Raw genomic sequence first — 16,720 nt, 5'->3', positions numbered from 1 at the left:
CCCACTCTATGCCCATCAGCACTCAAAAAACATTACCACTTTTTAAAGTGCCAATTAGCCACAAATATGCTACATGACTATCATTATCGCTACACCCCCCCCCCCCCCCCCCTAATCGTTATTCAATCAACTTTTAAATGATTTTGACAGCTTTCTGCAACTATAGCATTACTCATAGTTGGACGGTTCTTTTCCAGTGACAACATAGCTTAAAAAAAAACAAAAACTTACAAAATGAAATCCAAGATTGACATTTTTTTTCTCTTGGATTTGTCTTCCATCTTCTTGGAAACAGCTGATCTCATATGCTGGTTTTCTGCCATATTGTTATGTCAATAATGCACTTTGGCCTATCAAATAATGTTCCATGACAAAAATAACAAAGTTTTTTAGACTGAAATCTGCCACCCACATCTAAAGAACTCCACCCATGAGTCAAGCGTATACACAAAACTTAATCCATCAAACAATGGCCGACGTCGGACATCTGTATGTTTAGTCATTCAGCAAACACGTGAATACATTTGCAACATGGGAGCTTTTTTAAACATTTCTAAAAACGCTCTCTTAGGATTCATTAGCAGCTGCAGTTTATGTTGGTGGCTTCCAATGCTTGTAAACTCTGTTGCAACAGGTCGCAAACTTTGCCTTCTGAAGAATCTTCATCTGCTTATTGTATAATATTTGCTCAGTAGGCACGTTGACAAAAGGGAAATGTTAATAAAACCAGATTGATGACATGAAATGCATCAGTAAAAACAATATGACAGGCTCAATAGCAACATTTTTAGATCTCTTGTGTTGATGTTAGAGCATAATACATTGTAAGGTGTACAATGTATAATACTAACAGTCCACAAAAATTGACAATGTATAGTAAGGCTTTTAGTCGCAAAAAAAACGACAGAGTATAGTAATGCTTTTTTTTTTTTTTTTTTACAAAAAACGACATAGTATAGTAAGGCTTTTTTGCAAAAAACGACAGTGTAGTAAGGGTATTTTATTCCACAAAAATGACATATTTTGGTAAGGCTTTTATTCGCAAAAAAAATGACATAGTATAGCAAGGCTTTTTATTGCAAAAACGACATTGTATTGTATAGTAAGTCTTTTTATCGCAAAAAAAACGACATAGTATAGTAAGGCTTTTATTCGCAAAAAAACGACATAGTATAGTAAGGCTAATTGTTTGCAAAAAAACAACATAGTATAGCAAGGCTTTTTATCGCAAAAAACGACATAGTATAGTAAGGCTTTTTATCGCACAAAACAACATAGTATAGTAAGGCTTTTTTATCGCAAAAAAATGACATAGTATATTAAGGCTTTTTATCTCTAAAAACGACATAGTATAGTAAGTCTTTTTATCGCAAAAAAACGACATAGTATAGTAAGGCTTTTATTCGCAAAAAAACGACATAGTATAGAAGTGCTTTTTTTTTTTTACACCAAACGACATAGTATAGTAAGGCTTTTATTCGCAAAAAAACAACATAGTGTAGTAAGGCATTTATTCGCAAAAAAAACCCGACATATTATAGAAATGCTTTTTTTTTACACCAAACGACATAGTATAGTAAGGCTTTTATTCGCAAAAAAACAACATAGTGTAGTAAGGCTTTTATTCACAAAAAAAAAACGACATAGTATAGTAAGGCTTTTTTTTCGCAAAAAAACGACAGTATGGTAAGGCTTTTTTTTGCAAGGAGTACTATGTATAATACTTATTTGTCTTCTTTTTTTTAGGTTGGACCTGAATGCAACACACACCTGCGTCTTCACGAGTGCTCACTACATCAAGAGGAGCTGCAAATAGCCAAGGTAAGGCAAAATATAGCGGTTCAGAAAATGAGATGTCCTTAAATGATCTGCGAGCAAAAGTTGCCTCATCTCTCAGGAATTAAATCTAATAAAAACCTATTCCTACTAGCTAATAGTGCATAATTAAATTAATAGTATTATTCCAGAGGAATTTAAACTGCGAAACAGATTTTTTTAATGGGATTCATGTGTAGAATTGAGCTCAAGGCTTTTTGTTTGATTATTAGGAAGGTGCCTGGCTATTAATCTTTTACGTGGAAAACACAATACTGTGGCAACTGTTTACAACAGTCTTAAACATTCATGTGAATATATATTAACATCGTGCAGATTGACTAAGACACTTCGTTTTTTTATTAAAAGTGTGATCTTGAGAAGAGGTTACAAAAAAGTTGCATAACACTCTCAGCTAATAAAATTCTGTTCAGATGCTAGTAAACACAGCATCCAAGTTAATGACATTTAACCAGAAGTCAGACGTCTCTAAGCAACGCAACATGAAAGACATAAACAAACACCAACTTTGAAAATCAAATGAAAGAACTATTTTATTTTTTATCGCAAAAAAACGACATAGTAAAGTAAGGCTTTTTATCTCTAAAAACGACATAGTATAGTAAGGATTTTTATCTCTAAAAACGACATAGTATAGTAAGGCTTTTTATATCTAAAAACGACATAGTATAGTAAGGTTTTTTATCGCAAAAAAACGACATAGTATAGTAAGGCTTTTTTTCTTAAAAAAAACGACATAGTATAGTAAGGCTTTTTATCGCAAAAAAACGACATAGTATAGTAAGGCTTTTTATCGCAGAAAACGACATAGTATAGTAAGGCTTTTTATCTCTAAAAACGACATACTATAGTAAGGCTTTTTATCGCAAAAAACGACATAGTAGAGTAAGGCTTTTTATCGCAGAAAACGACATAGTATAGTAAGGCTTTTTATCGCAAAAAAACGACATACTATAGTAAGGCTTTTTATCGCAAAAAAACGACATAGTATAGTAAGGCTTTTTATCGTAAAAAACGACATACTATAGTAAGGCTTTTTATCGCAAAAAAACGACATACTATAGTAAGGCTTTTTATCGCAAAAAACGACATAGTATAGTAAGGCTTTTTATCGCAAATAACGACATAGTATAGTAAGGCTTTTTATCGCAAAAAAACGACATACTATAGTAAGGCTTTTTATCGCAAAAAAACGACATACTATAGTAAGGCTTTTTATCGCAAAAAACGACATACTATAGTAAGGCTTTTTACCGCAAAAAAACGACATACTATAGTAAGGCGTTTTATCGCAAAAAAACGACATAGTATAGTAAGGCTTTTTATCGCAAAAAAAACGACATAGTATAGTAAGGCTTTTTATCGCAAAAAACGACATACTATAGTAAGGCTTTTTATCGCAAAAAAACGACATAGTATAGTAAGGCTTTTTATCGCAAAAAAACGACATAGTATAGTAAGGCTTTTTATCGCAAAAAAAACGACATAGTATAGTAAGGCTTTTTATCGCAAAAAAACGACATAGTATAGTAAGGCTTTTTATCGCAAAAAAACGACATAGTATAGTAAGGCTTTTTATCGCAAAAAAACGACATAGTATAGTAAGGCTTTTTATCGCAAAAAAACGACATAGTATAGTAAGGCTTTTTATCGCAAAAAACGACATAGTATAGTAAGGCTTTTTATCGCAAAAAAACGACATACTATAGTAAGGCTTTTTATCGCAAAAAAACGACATAGTATAGTAAGGCTTTTTATCGCAAAAAACGACATACTATAGTAAGGCTTTTTATCGCAAAAAAACGACATAGTATAGTAAGGCTTTTTATTGCAAAAAAAACGACATAGTATAGTAAGGCTTTTTATCGCAAAAAAACGACATAGTATAGTAAGGCTTTTTATCGCAAAAAACGACATAGTATAGTAAGGCTTTTTATCGCAAAAAAACGACATACTATAGTAAGGCTTTTTATCGCAAAAAACAACATACTATAGTAAGGCTTTTTATCGCAAAAAAACGACATAGTATAGTAAGGCTTTTTATCGCAAAAAAAACGACATAGTATAGTAAGGCTTTTTATCGCAAAAAAACGACATAGTATAGTAAGGCTTTTTACCGCAAAAAAACGACATACTATAGTAAGGCGTTTTATCGCAAAAAACGACATAGTATAGTAAGGCTTTTTATCGCAAAAAAACGACATAGTATAGTAAGGCTTTTTATCGTAAAAAACGACATACTATAGTAAGGCTTTTTATCGCAAAAAAACGACATGCTATAGTAAGGCTTTTTATCGCAAAAACACGACATACTATAGTAAGGCTTTTTATCGCAAATAAACGACATAGTATAGTAAGGCTTTTTATCGCAAAAAAACGACATAGTATAGTAAGGCTTTTTATCGCAAAAAACAACATACTATAGTAAGGCTTTTTATCGCAAAAAACGACATAGTATAGTAAGGCTTTTTATCGCAAAAAACGACATAGTATAGTAAGGCTTTTTATCGCAAAAAAATGACATAGTATAGTAAGGCTTTTTTTTCGCAAAAAACAACATAGTATAGTAAGGCTTTTTATCGCAAAAAAACGACATACTATAGTAAGGCTTTTTATCGCAAAAAAACGACATAGTATAGTAAGGCTTTTTATCGCAAAAAAACGACATACTATAGTAAGGCTTTTTATCGCAAAAAACGACATAGTATAGTAAGGCTTTTTATCGCAAAAAACGACATAGTATAGTAAGGCTTTTTATCGTAAAAAACGACATACTATAGTAAGGCTTTTTATCGCAAAAAAACGACATACTATAGTAAGGCTTTTTATCGCAAAAAAACGACATACTATAGTAAGGCTTTTTACCGCAAAAAAACGACATACTATAGTAAGGCGTTTTATCGCAAAAAACGACATAGTATAGTAAGGCTTTTTATCGCAAAAAAACGACATAGTATAGTAAGGCTTTTTATCGTAAAAAACGACATACTATAGTAAGGCTTTTTATCGCAAAAAAACGACATGCTATAGTAAGGCTTTTTATCGCAAAAAAACGACATACTATAGTAAGGCTTTTTATCGCAAAAACACGACATACTATAGTAAGGCTTTTTATCGCAAATAAACGACATAGTATAGTAAGGCTTTTTATCGCAAAAAAACGACATAGTATAGTAAGGCTTTTTATCGCAAAAAACAACATACTATAGTAAGGCTTTTTATCGCAAAAAACGACATAGTATAGTAAGGCTTTTTATCGCAAAAAACGACATAGTATAGTAAGGCTTTTTATCGCAAAAAAATGACAGTATAGTAAGGCTTTTTTTTCGCAAAAAACAACATAGTATAGTAAGGCTTTTTATCGCAAAAAAACGACATACTATAGTAAGGCTTTTTATCGCAAAAAAACGACATAGTATAGTAAGGCTTTTTATCGCAAAAAAACGACATACTATAGTAAGGCTTTTTATCGCAAAAAACGACATAGTATAGTAAGGCTTTTTATCGCAAAAAACGACATAGTATAGTAAGGCTTTTTATCGCAAAAAAACGACATACTATAGTAAGGCTTTTTATCGCAAATAAACGACATAGTATAGTAAGGCTTTTTATCGCAAAAAAACGACATAGTATAGTAAGGCTTTTTATCGCAAAAAACAACATACTATAGTAAGGCTTTTTATCGCAAAAAAACAACATAGTATAGTAAGGCTTTTTATCGCAAAAAAACGACATAGTATAGTAAGGCTTTTTATCGCAAAAAAAACGACATAGTATAGTAAGGCTTTTTATCGCAAAAAAACGACATAGTATAGTAAGGCTTTTTACCGCAAAAAACGACATAGTATAGTAAGGCGTTTTATCGCAAAAAAAACGACATAGTATAGTAAGGCTTTTTATCGCAAAAAACGACAGTATAGTAAGGCTTTTTATCGCAAAAAAACAACATACTATAGTAAGGCTTTTTATCGCAAAAAAACGACATACTATAGTAAGGCTTTTTATCGCAAAAAAACGACATACTATAGTAAGGCTTTTTATCGCAAAAAAACGACATACTATAGTAAGGCTTTTTATCGCAAAAAACGACATAGTATAGTAAGGCTTTTTATCGTAAAAAACGACATACTATAGTAAGGCTTTTTATCGCAAAAAAACGACATACTATAGTAAGGCTTTTTATCGCCAAAAAACGACATACTATAGTAAGGCTTTTTATCGCAAAAAAACGACATACTATAGTAAGGCTTTTTATCGCCAAAAAGCGACATAGTATAGTAAGGCTTTTTATCGCAAAAAAACGACATACTATAGTAAGGCTTTTTATCGCAAAAAAACGACATACTATAGTAAGGCTTTTTATCGCAAAAAACGACATAGTATAGTAAGGCTTTTTATCTCTAAAAACGACATAGTATAGTAAGGCTTTTTATCGCAAAAAAACGACATACTATAGTAAGGCTTTTTATCGCAAAAAAACGACATACTATACTAAGGCTTTTTATCGCAAAAAACGACATACTATAGTAAGGCTTTTTATCGCAAAAAAACGACATAGTATAGTAAGGCTTTTTATCGCAAAAAAACGACATAGTATAGTAAGGCTTTTTATCGCAAAAAACAACATACTATAGTAAGGCTTTTTATCGCAAAAAACGACATAGTATAGTAAGGCTTTTTATCGCAAAAAACGACATAGTATAGTAAGGCTTTTTATCGCAAAAAAATGACATAGTATAGTAAGGCTTTTTTTTCGCAAAAAACAACATAGTATAGTAAGGCTTTTTATCGCAAAAAAACGACATACTGTAGTAAGGCTTTTTATCGCAAAAAAACGACATAGTATAGTAAGGCTTTTTATCGCAAAAAAACGACATACTATAGTAAGGCTTTTTATCGCAAAAAACGACATAGTATAGTAAGGCTTTTTATCGCAAAAAAACGACATAGTATAGTAAGGCTTTTTATCGTAAAAAACGACATACTATAGTAAGGCTTTTTATCGCAAAAAAACGACATACTATAGTAAGGCTTTTTATCGCAAAAAAACGACATACTATAGTAAGGCTTTTTATCGCAAAAAAACGACATACTATAGTAAGGCTTTTTATCGCAAAAAACGACATACTATAGTAAGGCTTTTTATCGCAAAAAAACGACATACTATAGTAAGGCTTTTTATCGCAAAAAAACGACATAGTATAGTAAGGATTTTTATCGCAAAAAAATGACCAGGTATAGCAAAGAGACCCAACAGTACTCGGCACATCTGTGCGGATGAGTTGTTAAAAACATTTATGCAGTAATCTGACATCAGCTTTATCTGGGTTTTCAAGAAAAGACTCAAATAAATACATATCTCAAAAGAATAGACGCAATCCACAATTCATCAAAAATCAAGAAAACAGAGTGACGTAAAACATAGTCAGATAACTTGCATATGTTTATCCATCCTTTTTTAAAAGAAGGGACATCAGACAAACTAAAACTTTAAATTGGAGTTACAGATTTATATCCATCTGTTTTTTTAACGTTATTTTAAAGTACTTTCATCTTCATTTCGGATCAGATTCTACAAAGTATGGAATTTTACCATTTAACAGTGTATATAAAGTCCACAACTCCAGATTTTGCATGTCCAATCATTGAAATGCTATAGTACAGATGATATATGATGCAAAAAGAACATTTTCCAAAAGTAACTCGATATTTTTTACCTAAAAGCTATCGACTATTCTGCTGTATCAAAGAAAACAACGTTCCAAAACCCATAAGACACTCATAGCAAGCTCTTAACCTTATAATATTAGTACAATCATAAAAAAACAACAAAAAAACTCATCATAGTGATAGCATTTCAGGCCTGACTTCTACTGTTTATGCATAATAAACACAAATTTTTGCCTATCACAGTTAGGTATTGTCTCTAATTGACCAATCAGATGACCCAAAATCCACAAGACGGTCAATTTTCAGCAAAATTGCCTTAGTATAAAAGTATCTTCAGGTCTTTGAGGGCTGTAGTCATCCATAGTGGCAGTTCCTTAGTATGGGAAAGCTGAGATTGAGATGTAGATGATAAAAATACTCTGGTAGGTCCCCCGGCTTTGCCTTGACTCGGTATTAGCTTGCACTTTGAGTCGTACTAATTCAGGTCTGTCCAAAACTCTTAGGGTGTAGATGATCCCACGGCCAGTATCGTCCTTGATTCCAAACGCCCGATCGTCCAGACCTGATTGGGATTCTTGTTCCAGGATGCTAAAAGAAGTACGTTCTTGCAGGACGCCTGACTCTGAGAAGGCGGACAGTCGAATGATGTTGTGATTGGCAGGTATTCCAGAAGGAAGGGTGACTAATTTGTACTGCATTAGTAGAGGAAAACTTCCTTTGGCACAGTTTAGACCACAAGGCCTGTAGCAAGTCCTTTAAAAAATAAAAAAAAAAATGAGATAAAGTCATAATATCATAGATATTATATCTAGGAGATTTACCCTGGGCTTCTTCCACGTTGGTAGGATGCAGGACAAGGAGTATCCAGGCACTTGTATCCTCCTCCAGTGTTAAAACACATTTGATTGTGGCCACATTGAATGCCTTTCTCTAAACATTCGTCTGTATCTAGAGTGAACGAGAAAATTTACTTGGAGTAATTGTGGGATAGATGAAGTATACATCATGATGAATTGATTTTATTGTTACCTTTACAGTTCCTGCCATTGGGTAGCAACTGGTAGCCGGGAGGACAGAGACATCGGAAACTGCCGATTGTGTTTCGACATTCGTGTTGGCAGGGTTTTCGGAGTAGGCATTCATCCACATCTACACAAAGAGTAACATAGTATACATTAGATAACTTTGGGCAATTGCTTACCTTACTAATGCTTGCAATTCTCCTTTATTAAGATAGAACACATATTTACTCACAAAGTGTGCACTTAAAAGTTTAAAATTCTCTCCAAAATGGATAAGGTGCCCAATCAGTCGGTGTAGTGAATTCAAGATTCTGTAGATGTCGCTGTATGACGCTGACGAGTTTACTGTCTGGGTACATTGCTTGCTGATGCGCTATATTGTGTGTGTATAGTGAAAAGGCGGATGGCAGTTGACGATGACGTTTTTGTATACTACCAGTGACCTACACAATCTGTATTACAGCCGAAATGGGTAAAACAAGATCGTATTTACGAAAAAAAAATTTGTAAAAAAGTCATTAAACAGCGTAGAAATGATCAAAAAATGTATTACATACGTAAAAAAACTTATACATTGACAAGCAAGTATGTGATCATGAATGCTTACCAACACATGCTCCATCTCGGATACTATATCCCACAGGACAACTCTGCCTGGTGATACGAGATACCCCAAAAGGACGGGAGAAAATGGGTCTTCCAAGAGTTGACACCAGTTGTGGCCGAAGTCTCGCCTTGACTCTGGTTCCATTACTAAAGATACGTCCTCTATCCAAGCCTGCACATGAGCGCCCATCCCCAAGAAGCACAGTTCCAGGAGGACATTGACATCTGAAGCTACCGGGGACATTGCGGCACTGATGGACACAAGGACTTGGTGTCTGTAGGCATTCGTCAATGTCTGAAAACAACGAACATGGGTATGACTACAAAGGTATTGCACAAAAATGGTGATTTTATTTGTTAATGAAAGTAAGTATATGTTTTACCTAGGCATGGCAGACCAATCCCTTGAGATCGGTATCCTCTGGGACATAAACAACTGTATCCACCAACGGTGTTCTGACAGATCTGAGAATAACGGCATAAGTGACTTCCATCTGCGCATTCGTCGATATCTGAAAATGATCAAGAAAAGACAAAGTTATTAGGTATAACACAAAGCATAAGTACACCCCAATTGTTTCATGACCCGTGTTTGACTTTAACTGCCGGCGACGTAATGTCTGTGTGACCACGAAACATCCTTTAACTTTGGTCTGAACTCAACACATTTTTACTTTCCGGACTTTTCTTCTTTTTCCATGACATTAAACTGTTTCCCTGGTAACTGCATTTTTTTTGTCAGACCCTAAAAGACTCAGATTTCTCCATCATGTGGAAAAAAAGGCAAAGAGACTACCGACACACAAAGCTAAGCCGAACCGGGGGATTTCAGACTGGATGAGGTACATTAAATATCATTGTACTTGTATATTTGCGGGTCAAACTCAATGAAAAACGTTCACTAAACAGGTAAAAGTTTGGTTTTGCTAATATTATAGGTGCTACTCAAAATCTCGCATCTCATGGGCTTACGGCATGTTACCTTGAAAACACCTAATCACGTCTGATTTCTGAAGCTAAGCAGGGTTGGACCTGGTTAGTACTTGGATGGGGGACAGCTTGGCAATACCAGGTGCTTTAAGCTCTTATGTTACAAAGGGGAATTAGCTCAAGTGCTCACTTAGCATGTGAGAAGGAGTGCGATATCCAAGAGACATGGAATCTAAGTGGGGTCCGTTGGCCCGAGTAGTTAATGCGTCAGCCTTCCAGCTCTGGCGCCTTGGGTTCCAGTCCTGGTCAGTCTTGTGTGGAGTTTGCCCTACTTATACAGAGAAAACTGTATGAGTAGGACAAACTCCACACAGGACTGACCAGGACTGGAACCCACAGCGCCAGAGTTGAGAGGCTACAAAGCTGATACATTACCTATTCAGGCAACTGGAACCCCCTTAGATTCTATGTCTCTTGGAGATTTCACTACTTTTCACATACAAAGTGAGCAGTCTACCCCTTCGTAACATAAGAGCTTACATCACCTGGTATTGCCAAGCAGTCTCCCATCCAAGTACTAACCAGACACAACCCTGCTTAGCTTCTGAGATCAGATATGACCAGGCATTTTCAGGGTAGTGTGCCCAGAAGCATTCCTTAAGTGGATGGCATTTCTTAACCTGAAGAGATAGAAATGCCAAAATTAAACTACAAAAATTTGAATCGTTTCTACACTAGCTCTGAAAATTCAATGTAATTCCAAAAAAATTGTCAAAATAATCGGCCTATGAAATGGGATTAAACCTTTTAGAACACCTTGTATAATGACGATAAAGGCATTTAATTGAATTTAATCAAGTTCTAATGTTCTAGGTCTAGGACATTATATCACGAGGACTTCCCTGTCATATGTTTGTACTTCTGGTAAGTATCTTTTCCTGCAATCTGTGCAACAGATTATAGCATTTAAGAAAACTCTTGCTGGCTTTATGGAAGAAAACTCTCTAAGCAATGCAACAGATTTCCTGCAAAATCAGACTATGTTACACAATGTAAAATACAGTGCCAGTAGACTCATCTTCAAATTTTACCCACTTGAGAAAATAAGTGTTTTCAAAGCGTTATTGGAACTTTCAATGATGATCTTACGTAATGTAGTCTCTGCGGTTGAAATTTGGAAGTGCTGTGGAACAGCTCCAAAAAATGAGGTAAGTGAAGAAAAGCAGATAATTACCCACGCACACGCCGTTGTCTGCTTTGGTCATGCCGGCAGGACAGCTGTCGAAACACTGGTATCCACCATCAGTGTTATGACACTGTTGGTGAGCTGGGCAAACGTTCCTTGAACACTCATCAACGTCTAGATTCAAAAGAAAAAACATAGTGTTAGAAATGCTACCCTTTTATAAGAGAAATATGCTAAATTCAGACTGCAAGAATATCAAATTTCCCCATCAAATCCAATTTTTTAGGTCTGTCTGTTCACACCATGTTAACAACTGTCCAAATCGGATCTGTACTTGTTCAATATTGACCTATCTGACAAATTGCTGAGTCATTCGGCGTAGAATGATGTCAGTAAGAAAGTAATTGTCCATATCGGATATGAAACAGACTCGTAAGAGTTGGATTTCTGTACTTTGTGACTGTTTACACTACAAAAAAGCAATCTGGTTTCAATCTGGATTCATTTTTTTTCCTTGCAGTGTGAACAAAGGCCTAAGTTGACTTACCAAGGCATTGGTCTCCTGCCAGTTGGTACCCAGGATGGCAAATACACCGGTAAGAACCCAAAGTGTTGTGGCAATGATGTTGACACGGTGACAACGTAGACTCCCGACACTCATCCACATCTAAAGCACAAAAATTAGGTATCAATCATCTGCGAAATTACAGTTTACTTACTTATGACAGAATGACTGTATTTCGTAACAAAAACCATCTAAGTCAACCTATGCTTACACAGGTTTTTTTCTGGAAAAAGTGAACATGACTTGCCTTCGCAGCTGTTTCCTGTAATGCTGGGCCGAAATCCTGTTCCACATTTGGCTTGGCAACGGTACGTGCCCACAGTGTTGACACACTGCTGGTTGTAGTGGCACACATGTGAGCCTTGGGTACACTCATCGATATCTGTTGAACATATTTGAGGTTATGTATAAAATACCAGCTATCATCGCCATCACGTCTTAGTAAAAAAATTCTTGTCTCACCTTGGCATGAGTTTGTCTCTGCGGAGATGGTAAATCCAGAAGGACAGACGCAGGAAAATCCTCCCATGATGTTGTTACAGGAGTGTGAGCAAGGAGACCGAAGGGCACATTCATCTTCGTCTAATCATAACCACACGTTGAATTACAATAATAAAGCGGCACAATTACACGTCTTTAGAGTCAAATACTGCCAAACCATAGAACAGGCGGAGGCCACCTACCAGCACAGTAGGAGGAGGTTGTGTCGAGGATAAAGCCTTTGGGGCATGTTTCTTCATGGCCATCTGAAGACAGACATTTTTCGTTATATAGATTTTTATATCGACATGTTAACATGTATTTTTACGTGTTCTCTGGACTATAAGTCGCACTTTAATGCATGGTTAGCCTAGCCTGCGACTTATATACTGACCTACTTACGATTATGCTACAATTATCTAAAACAGACATGTTAACCAACACCTTCTATCCAATTATTCCCCTGATAAATCGTAGTAACTTTAAGGGAGGTTTGTATTCCTTGACTTATACTCAGGTGCGACTTATAGTCCAAAAATACGGCAAATAATTATTTTTTTCCTCTGTCCAGAAATAAATCCTCTCACCTGGAATGACGAGGGTTGCCGTGACTTGAAAGTCCAGATTCAGGGTAAGCATATTGTAGACTCCACTAATTTCAGAAAGTTTCACCATCTGAAGCAAGGGGCCTTGTCGGTTCTCTTCACCCTCATAAATAACAGTGTGATTGCAGCGCAATATCAGAGGGGGTCCACCCCTCTGGTGGTTCTGTGATGACCAGGAGTACATCTGGCCTCGACCCGTTTGCACGTATGATTCGTCAAACTCCTACATGACAAAAAAAGAATCAATGATATGTTTAAATTTGTGAAAAATTGCAGAAAACCATCAAAAATGAGAAGACTTCTGGACATACCTGAAGGACCAAATGTGATGTCGTCAATGCTGGAGGCACAAATCCATTGATGACAATGTCAAGCAGTAAAATTCCTTCAGAATCTACTCCTCTGGCCACGTGGGTAAGACGAAGGACCTCTCCTGGAGTGAAAAAGTAATGAAAATGATTAAATAGAAGCCTAAAAAGACACTTGAATATCAACAGAAGTCGATAACTCCATCTTCTGGTTGTGTTATGAACTGAGCACCATGTAGCATGATGATTATAGCCGATCGGACAAACCTGATTCGAATTCCAGCTGAGACTCCTGCCTGAAGTTTCCGTGGGTAAAAGAGTAGCCATTCTTCGTGGCCCCATTTTGGAGAACGGAGGTCCAATAGATGGGGGCAAAAGCAGACACCAGTACCCGCAATAGAGGACCTAGAAGATAAAAATCAATACACTTCATTGCTCCAACCATGGTACAAAAATGAAGGTAAGTCCAAAAACAAATATTACTTCTGGTGCCTATAATATATATTAATGTTAAATACTTACCCACACTTGGTGGAATGTTTTCTAGACGAGCCTGCAAGACGCTACATCTTTCCTCTTCATTATCTGTGATGTTGGCCTCCAGGAAGGAGACTCCAAACTCCCGTTCATTGACCATGCCGATCAGACTGCCTCTTGTCTTGCGGGGGCTTTCACCTTTCAAAAAGAAAATAAAAATACACTTATGCATCTAATAAAGTCCTTTGTATCTTTTCTTAATGACAAAAACAATGTACCAATGTGTCCATACACAAAACTGACACTTTAACTGTCAGTCATGGCGCTTGGTTAAGTTACAAAACGGAAATAAAGTAATCTAGTATACCTGGACAAAGGCCGGCTTGACATTTCCTAGAGTCGATACTCGGACCGGTACACGAAAGTCCTCCGTTAGATGGTTCCGGATTGTTGCAAAGCCGAATGCGTTCTTGTATGCCTTGACCGCATAAGCTACTGCAAGGACCCCAGTCTTGCCAGTTGGAGTATCCGCCATTAACTGCAGAGAAGATTGGATTATTTGGACAATTAGTGAATATAAGAGAATAACACTGGTGATCTGAGGAGTTTAACTAAAGAAGGTATTTACAGAAAATAGCAGCTTTGGCAACAAAGTATGTTTTTCTTGAAGAAAAGACTTAAAAACTCACTCTGAACCTTGAGCGTAATAATACGTTCAGTTGAGCCGGCTTCACTCTCAGCCACACAATCGTAATCGCCTTCATCTGCAGCCTGTAGGGTAAAAAGATTTCTATAAGTTTACACAACGATTCAAATTTAAATAACGTACAGAATATAGAATGAAATGTGTACTTACAGTGACACTGTAAATGATCAGGGATCCATTGTGCAAGGCCTGTACACGGACAGAGCGGTGAAGGGGTTTTCCGCTTCGGAGCCAGCGTAGAACTGGGTGAGGGTCCCCTCGGACCGGGCAGTCCAGGACAGCGGAGCCACCTTGAATGACTGTTTGAGTAGTGTGGGCTTCACCCTTCAGCACAGGAGGCTCTGCAGGAATCAAGCATTTATTTTATCCACAAAACTACTTTGTTCGGTGAAAACAGAATTAAGTTATTTCATTTTTTCAACAAGGGCATTGCTAAACCAGATTTTTGTGATCAAATATGTCCACTACTACACTTTGTGCATTCATCTCTCAAAACAGCCCTTTCAATGGCGACCAAGGAGTTAACAAATAACCTTAAAATTGCCCAAAACCAACAAGAAGTCTCTGAAAAAACCCAAAAATCAGCAAGAACCAACAAGCGAATAAGAAAAATCCCAGGAAATAGCACAAAATCAATAGGAAATGATTAAAAATGTACTCTAAGTTTACTCTAAGTACCCTAAAATTAAGGTGGAGGGAAAAAAACCAACTCAAAATCAACTCAATACCTGCTATTGACAAAATTAGATGTTCTTACCTCTGACACGGACAAAAGAAAGCGCCCGAATGGATCCCACGCTGTTCTCCGCGATACAAACATAAGTCCCAGCATCATCCATAGTAACATTCTTAATCAAAATGGTGTCCCTGCCTGTTTCATCTAGACCATCACCTACAAAACATGATTAATTAACAAAGACATTAGGTAGGGAAAAAGTCTGAGATGCAGTATTAGTCACTATACGGTAGAATCGTTAAAATAGATACCTGGGTAGGGTATGTTGTTGACAGTCCATGAGATGACTGGAGGAGGAGTTCCTTGGGCATGGCAGGACAGGGTCAGATCATGTCCTTTATTCAAGGTTACATCAGCTGGTAATTCTTTAAAAGCCGGTCTCATGTTGACAGATAGACGAATATCTTGTCTTGCTGTGCCAGCTGCATTGTTGGCGACACAAGTGAATGTTCCAGAATCTCCAGGCTATGGAAAAACAACGTATTTGGAGTCATCTGTTGACTGGGATTAAAAGTAAAAAATACTTATGTTCCACCCTTACCTCAGCCCTTTCAATAATCAGTTCTCCAGATCTTAGCAGAGTGAATTTTCCGTGAAGGTTTCGTAAAACCACGCCATCTTTTTCCCATGATACTTTAGGATCAGGTGAACCTTGAGCAGTACAAGGTAACAGAGCTTGAAATCCTTGAATAACGGACATTTCAGTTTGTCCAGAAGAAATCATCGGTGGAACTGAAAGATAACAAAAGAAGAATTAAGTTTTTCAAGTTTCTTCCCAATCAAAAACCCTGAAAATCCTTGACTCACTTTGAATACTCAATCGGAAATCATGGCTGATTCCACCTGCGACATTCTTAGCGGTACATGTGTACGTCCCAGCATCACTACGTTGGGTAGAAGTAATGGCCAGAGTACCATTTGCATAGATATGAATATGAGCACTATCAAGTAAAGGCCTTCTCTCCTTGTGCCAAGTCACTTCTGGTTGTGGTTGACCATCTGCTGCACACTCCAGACTGATTGGTTGTCCCAGTAAGGCACTGTACTCCACTCGAGGAACACTTAAAACTGGTGGAACTGAGAACAAATAATGATTAGGTATGTTTTCTAACATGAAAGCTATGAAAAAAGTAGACGTATACCTTGTAGGACAAGCGTAGTTCTTCCTACAGCTACACCAGCTTCGTTCTTCGCCAGGCATTGGTACGTTCCCGCATCCCCGAGAGTTACACGTGCAAACTTGAGGGCGCCGTTCGAGAGGACGGCGAGTCGGTGACCTGAAAAAATGAGGTATTTTTAAATATTTGGTTAGCCTAAGTGAGTATTTTGTGGTGTACTGCAGGTTTGTGTGTTACCAGCTGCTATGGGAACACCCTCTCTTTGCCAGGTGATGGTTGGTCGAGGGAATCCTTGGGCCTCACATGGTAGGATAGTCCCGTGATGCAAGACGACTTGTACTTCCTCGGCCATTGGTCTGATTTCAGGGGGATCTATTGTATAGAAAAGAGGTATGAAGTCTCCACTTATGAGTTGTCTCTATCTGATTTGATTTTTAAATATGGCTTCCTACCTTGCACCGTAAGGGATACATGT

The 16,720-nt window shown here is 36.8% G+C and overlaps 1 protein-coding gene and 1 long non-coding RNA gene across 3 annotated transcripts in view; one reads left to right on the top strand and one right to left on the bottom strand.

Annotated features, from left to right (window-relative positions):
• The first annotated feature begins 1,752 nt into the window (after window positions 1-1,752).
• Window positions 1,753-13,105, top strand: LOC144195644 (uncharacterized). Of its 2 annotated transcripts, XR_013326121.1 has the most exons (10): window positions 1,753-1,821; window positions 8,010-8,103; window positions 9,172-9,448; window positions 9,522-9,679; window positions 9,877-9,976; window positions 10,938-10,988; window positions 11,771-11,846; window positions 12,031-12,123; window positions 12,867-12,926; window positions 13,029-13,105. It is a non-coding gene; the product is annotated as an uncharacterized LOC144195644 (long non-coding RNA). The 2 variants fall into 2 exon arrangements; XR_013326122.1 differs by lacking the exon at window positions 8,010-8,103.
• Window positions 7,115-16,720, bottom strand: part of hmcn2 (hemicentin 2) — a 49,851-nt gene continuing 40,245 nt past the window's right edge. Inside the window, exons 58-81 of the mRNA XM_077715414.1 lie at window positions 16,698-16,720; window positions 16,483-16,617; window positions 16,270-16,404; window positions 15,935-16,204; window positions 15,669-15,859; window positions 15,379-15,592; window positions 15,149-15,283; window positions 14,542-14,732; window positions 14,375-14,456; window positions 14,053-14,223; window positions 13,731-13,883; window positions 13,476-13,613; window positions 13,212-13,333; window positions 12,883-13,123; window positions 12,499-12,561; window positions 12,278-12,397; window positions 12,063-12,197; window positions 11,798-11,917; window positions 11,299-11,424; window positions 9,518-9,646; window positions 9,136-9,429; window positions 8,536-8,655; window positions 8,328-8,454; window positions 7,115-8,259 (exon numbers count right to left, since the gene is read on the bottom strand). The exon at window positions 16,698-16,720 is cut by the window's right edge and continues 85 nt beyond it. Of these exons, the coding sequence (XP_077571540.1) occupies window positions 7,881-8,259; window positions 8,328-8,454; window positions 8,536-8,655; window positions 9,136-9,429; window positions 9,518-9,646; window positions 11,299-11,424; window positions 11,798-11,917; window positions 12,063-12,197; window positions 12,278-12,397; window positions 12,499-12,561; window positions 12,883-13,123; window positions 13,212-13,333; window positions 13,476-13,613; window positions 13,731-13,883; window positions 14,053-14,223; window positions 14,375-14,456; window positions 14,542-14,732; window positions 15,149-15,283; window positions 15,379-15,592; window positions 15,669-15,859; window positions 15,935-16,204; window positions 16,270-16,404; window positions 16,483-16,617; window positions 16,698-16,720 (3,814 nt within the window). The 3' untranslated portion in view covers window positions 7,115-7,880. The remainder of the gene's footprint in view (window positions 8,260-8,327; window positions 8,455-8,535; window positions 8,656-9,135; window positions 9,430-9,517; window positions 9,647-11,298; window positions 11,425-11,797; window positions 11,918-12,062; window positions 12,198-12,277; window positions 12,398-12,498; window positions 12,562-12,882; window positions 13,124-13,211; window positions 13,334-13,475; window positions 13,614-13,730; window positions 13,884-14,052; window positions 14,224-14,374; window positions 14,457-14,541; window positions 14,733-15,148; window positions 15,284-15,378; window positions 15,593-15,668; window positions 15,860-15,934; window positions 16,205-16,269; window positions 16,405-16,482; window positions 16,618-16,697) is intronic.

Source organism: Stigmatopora nigra, chromosome 4 (genome assembly GCF_051989575.1).
Source record: "Stigmatopora nigra isolate UIUO_SnigA chromosome 4, RoL_Snig_1.1, whole genome shotgun sequence".
In the NCBI taxonomy this organism is placed as follows: domain Eukaryota; kingdom Metazoa; phylum Chordata; class Actinopteri; order Syngnathiformes; family Syngnathidae; genus Stigmatopora; species Stigmatopora nigra.
This window is presented reverse-complemented; position numbering and strand designations above follow the sequence as displayed.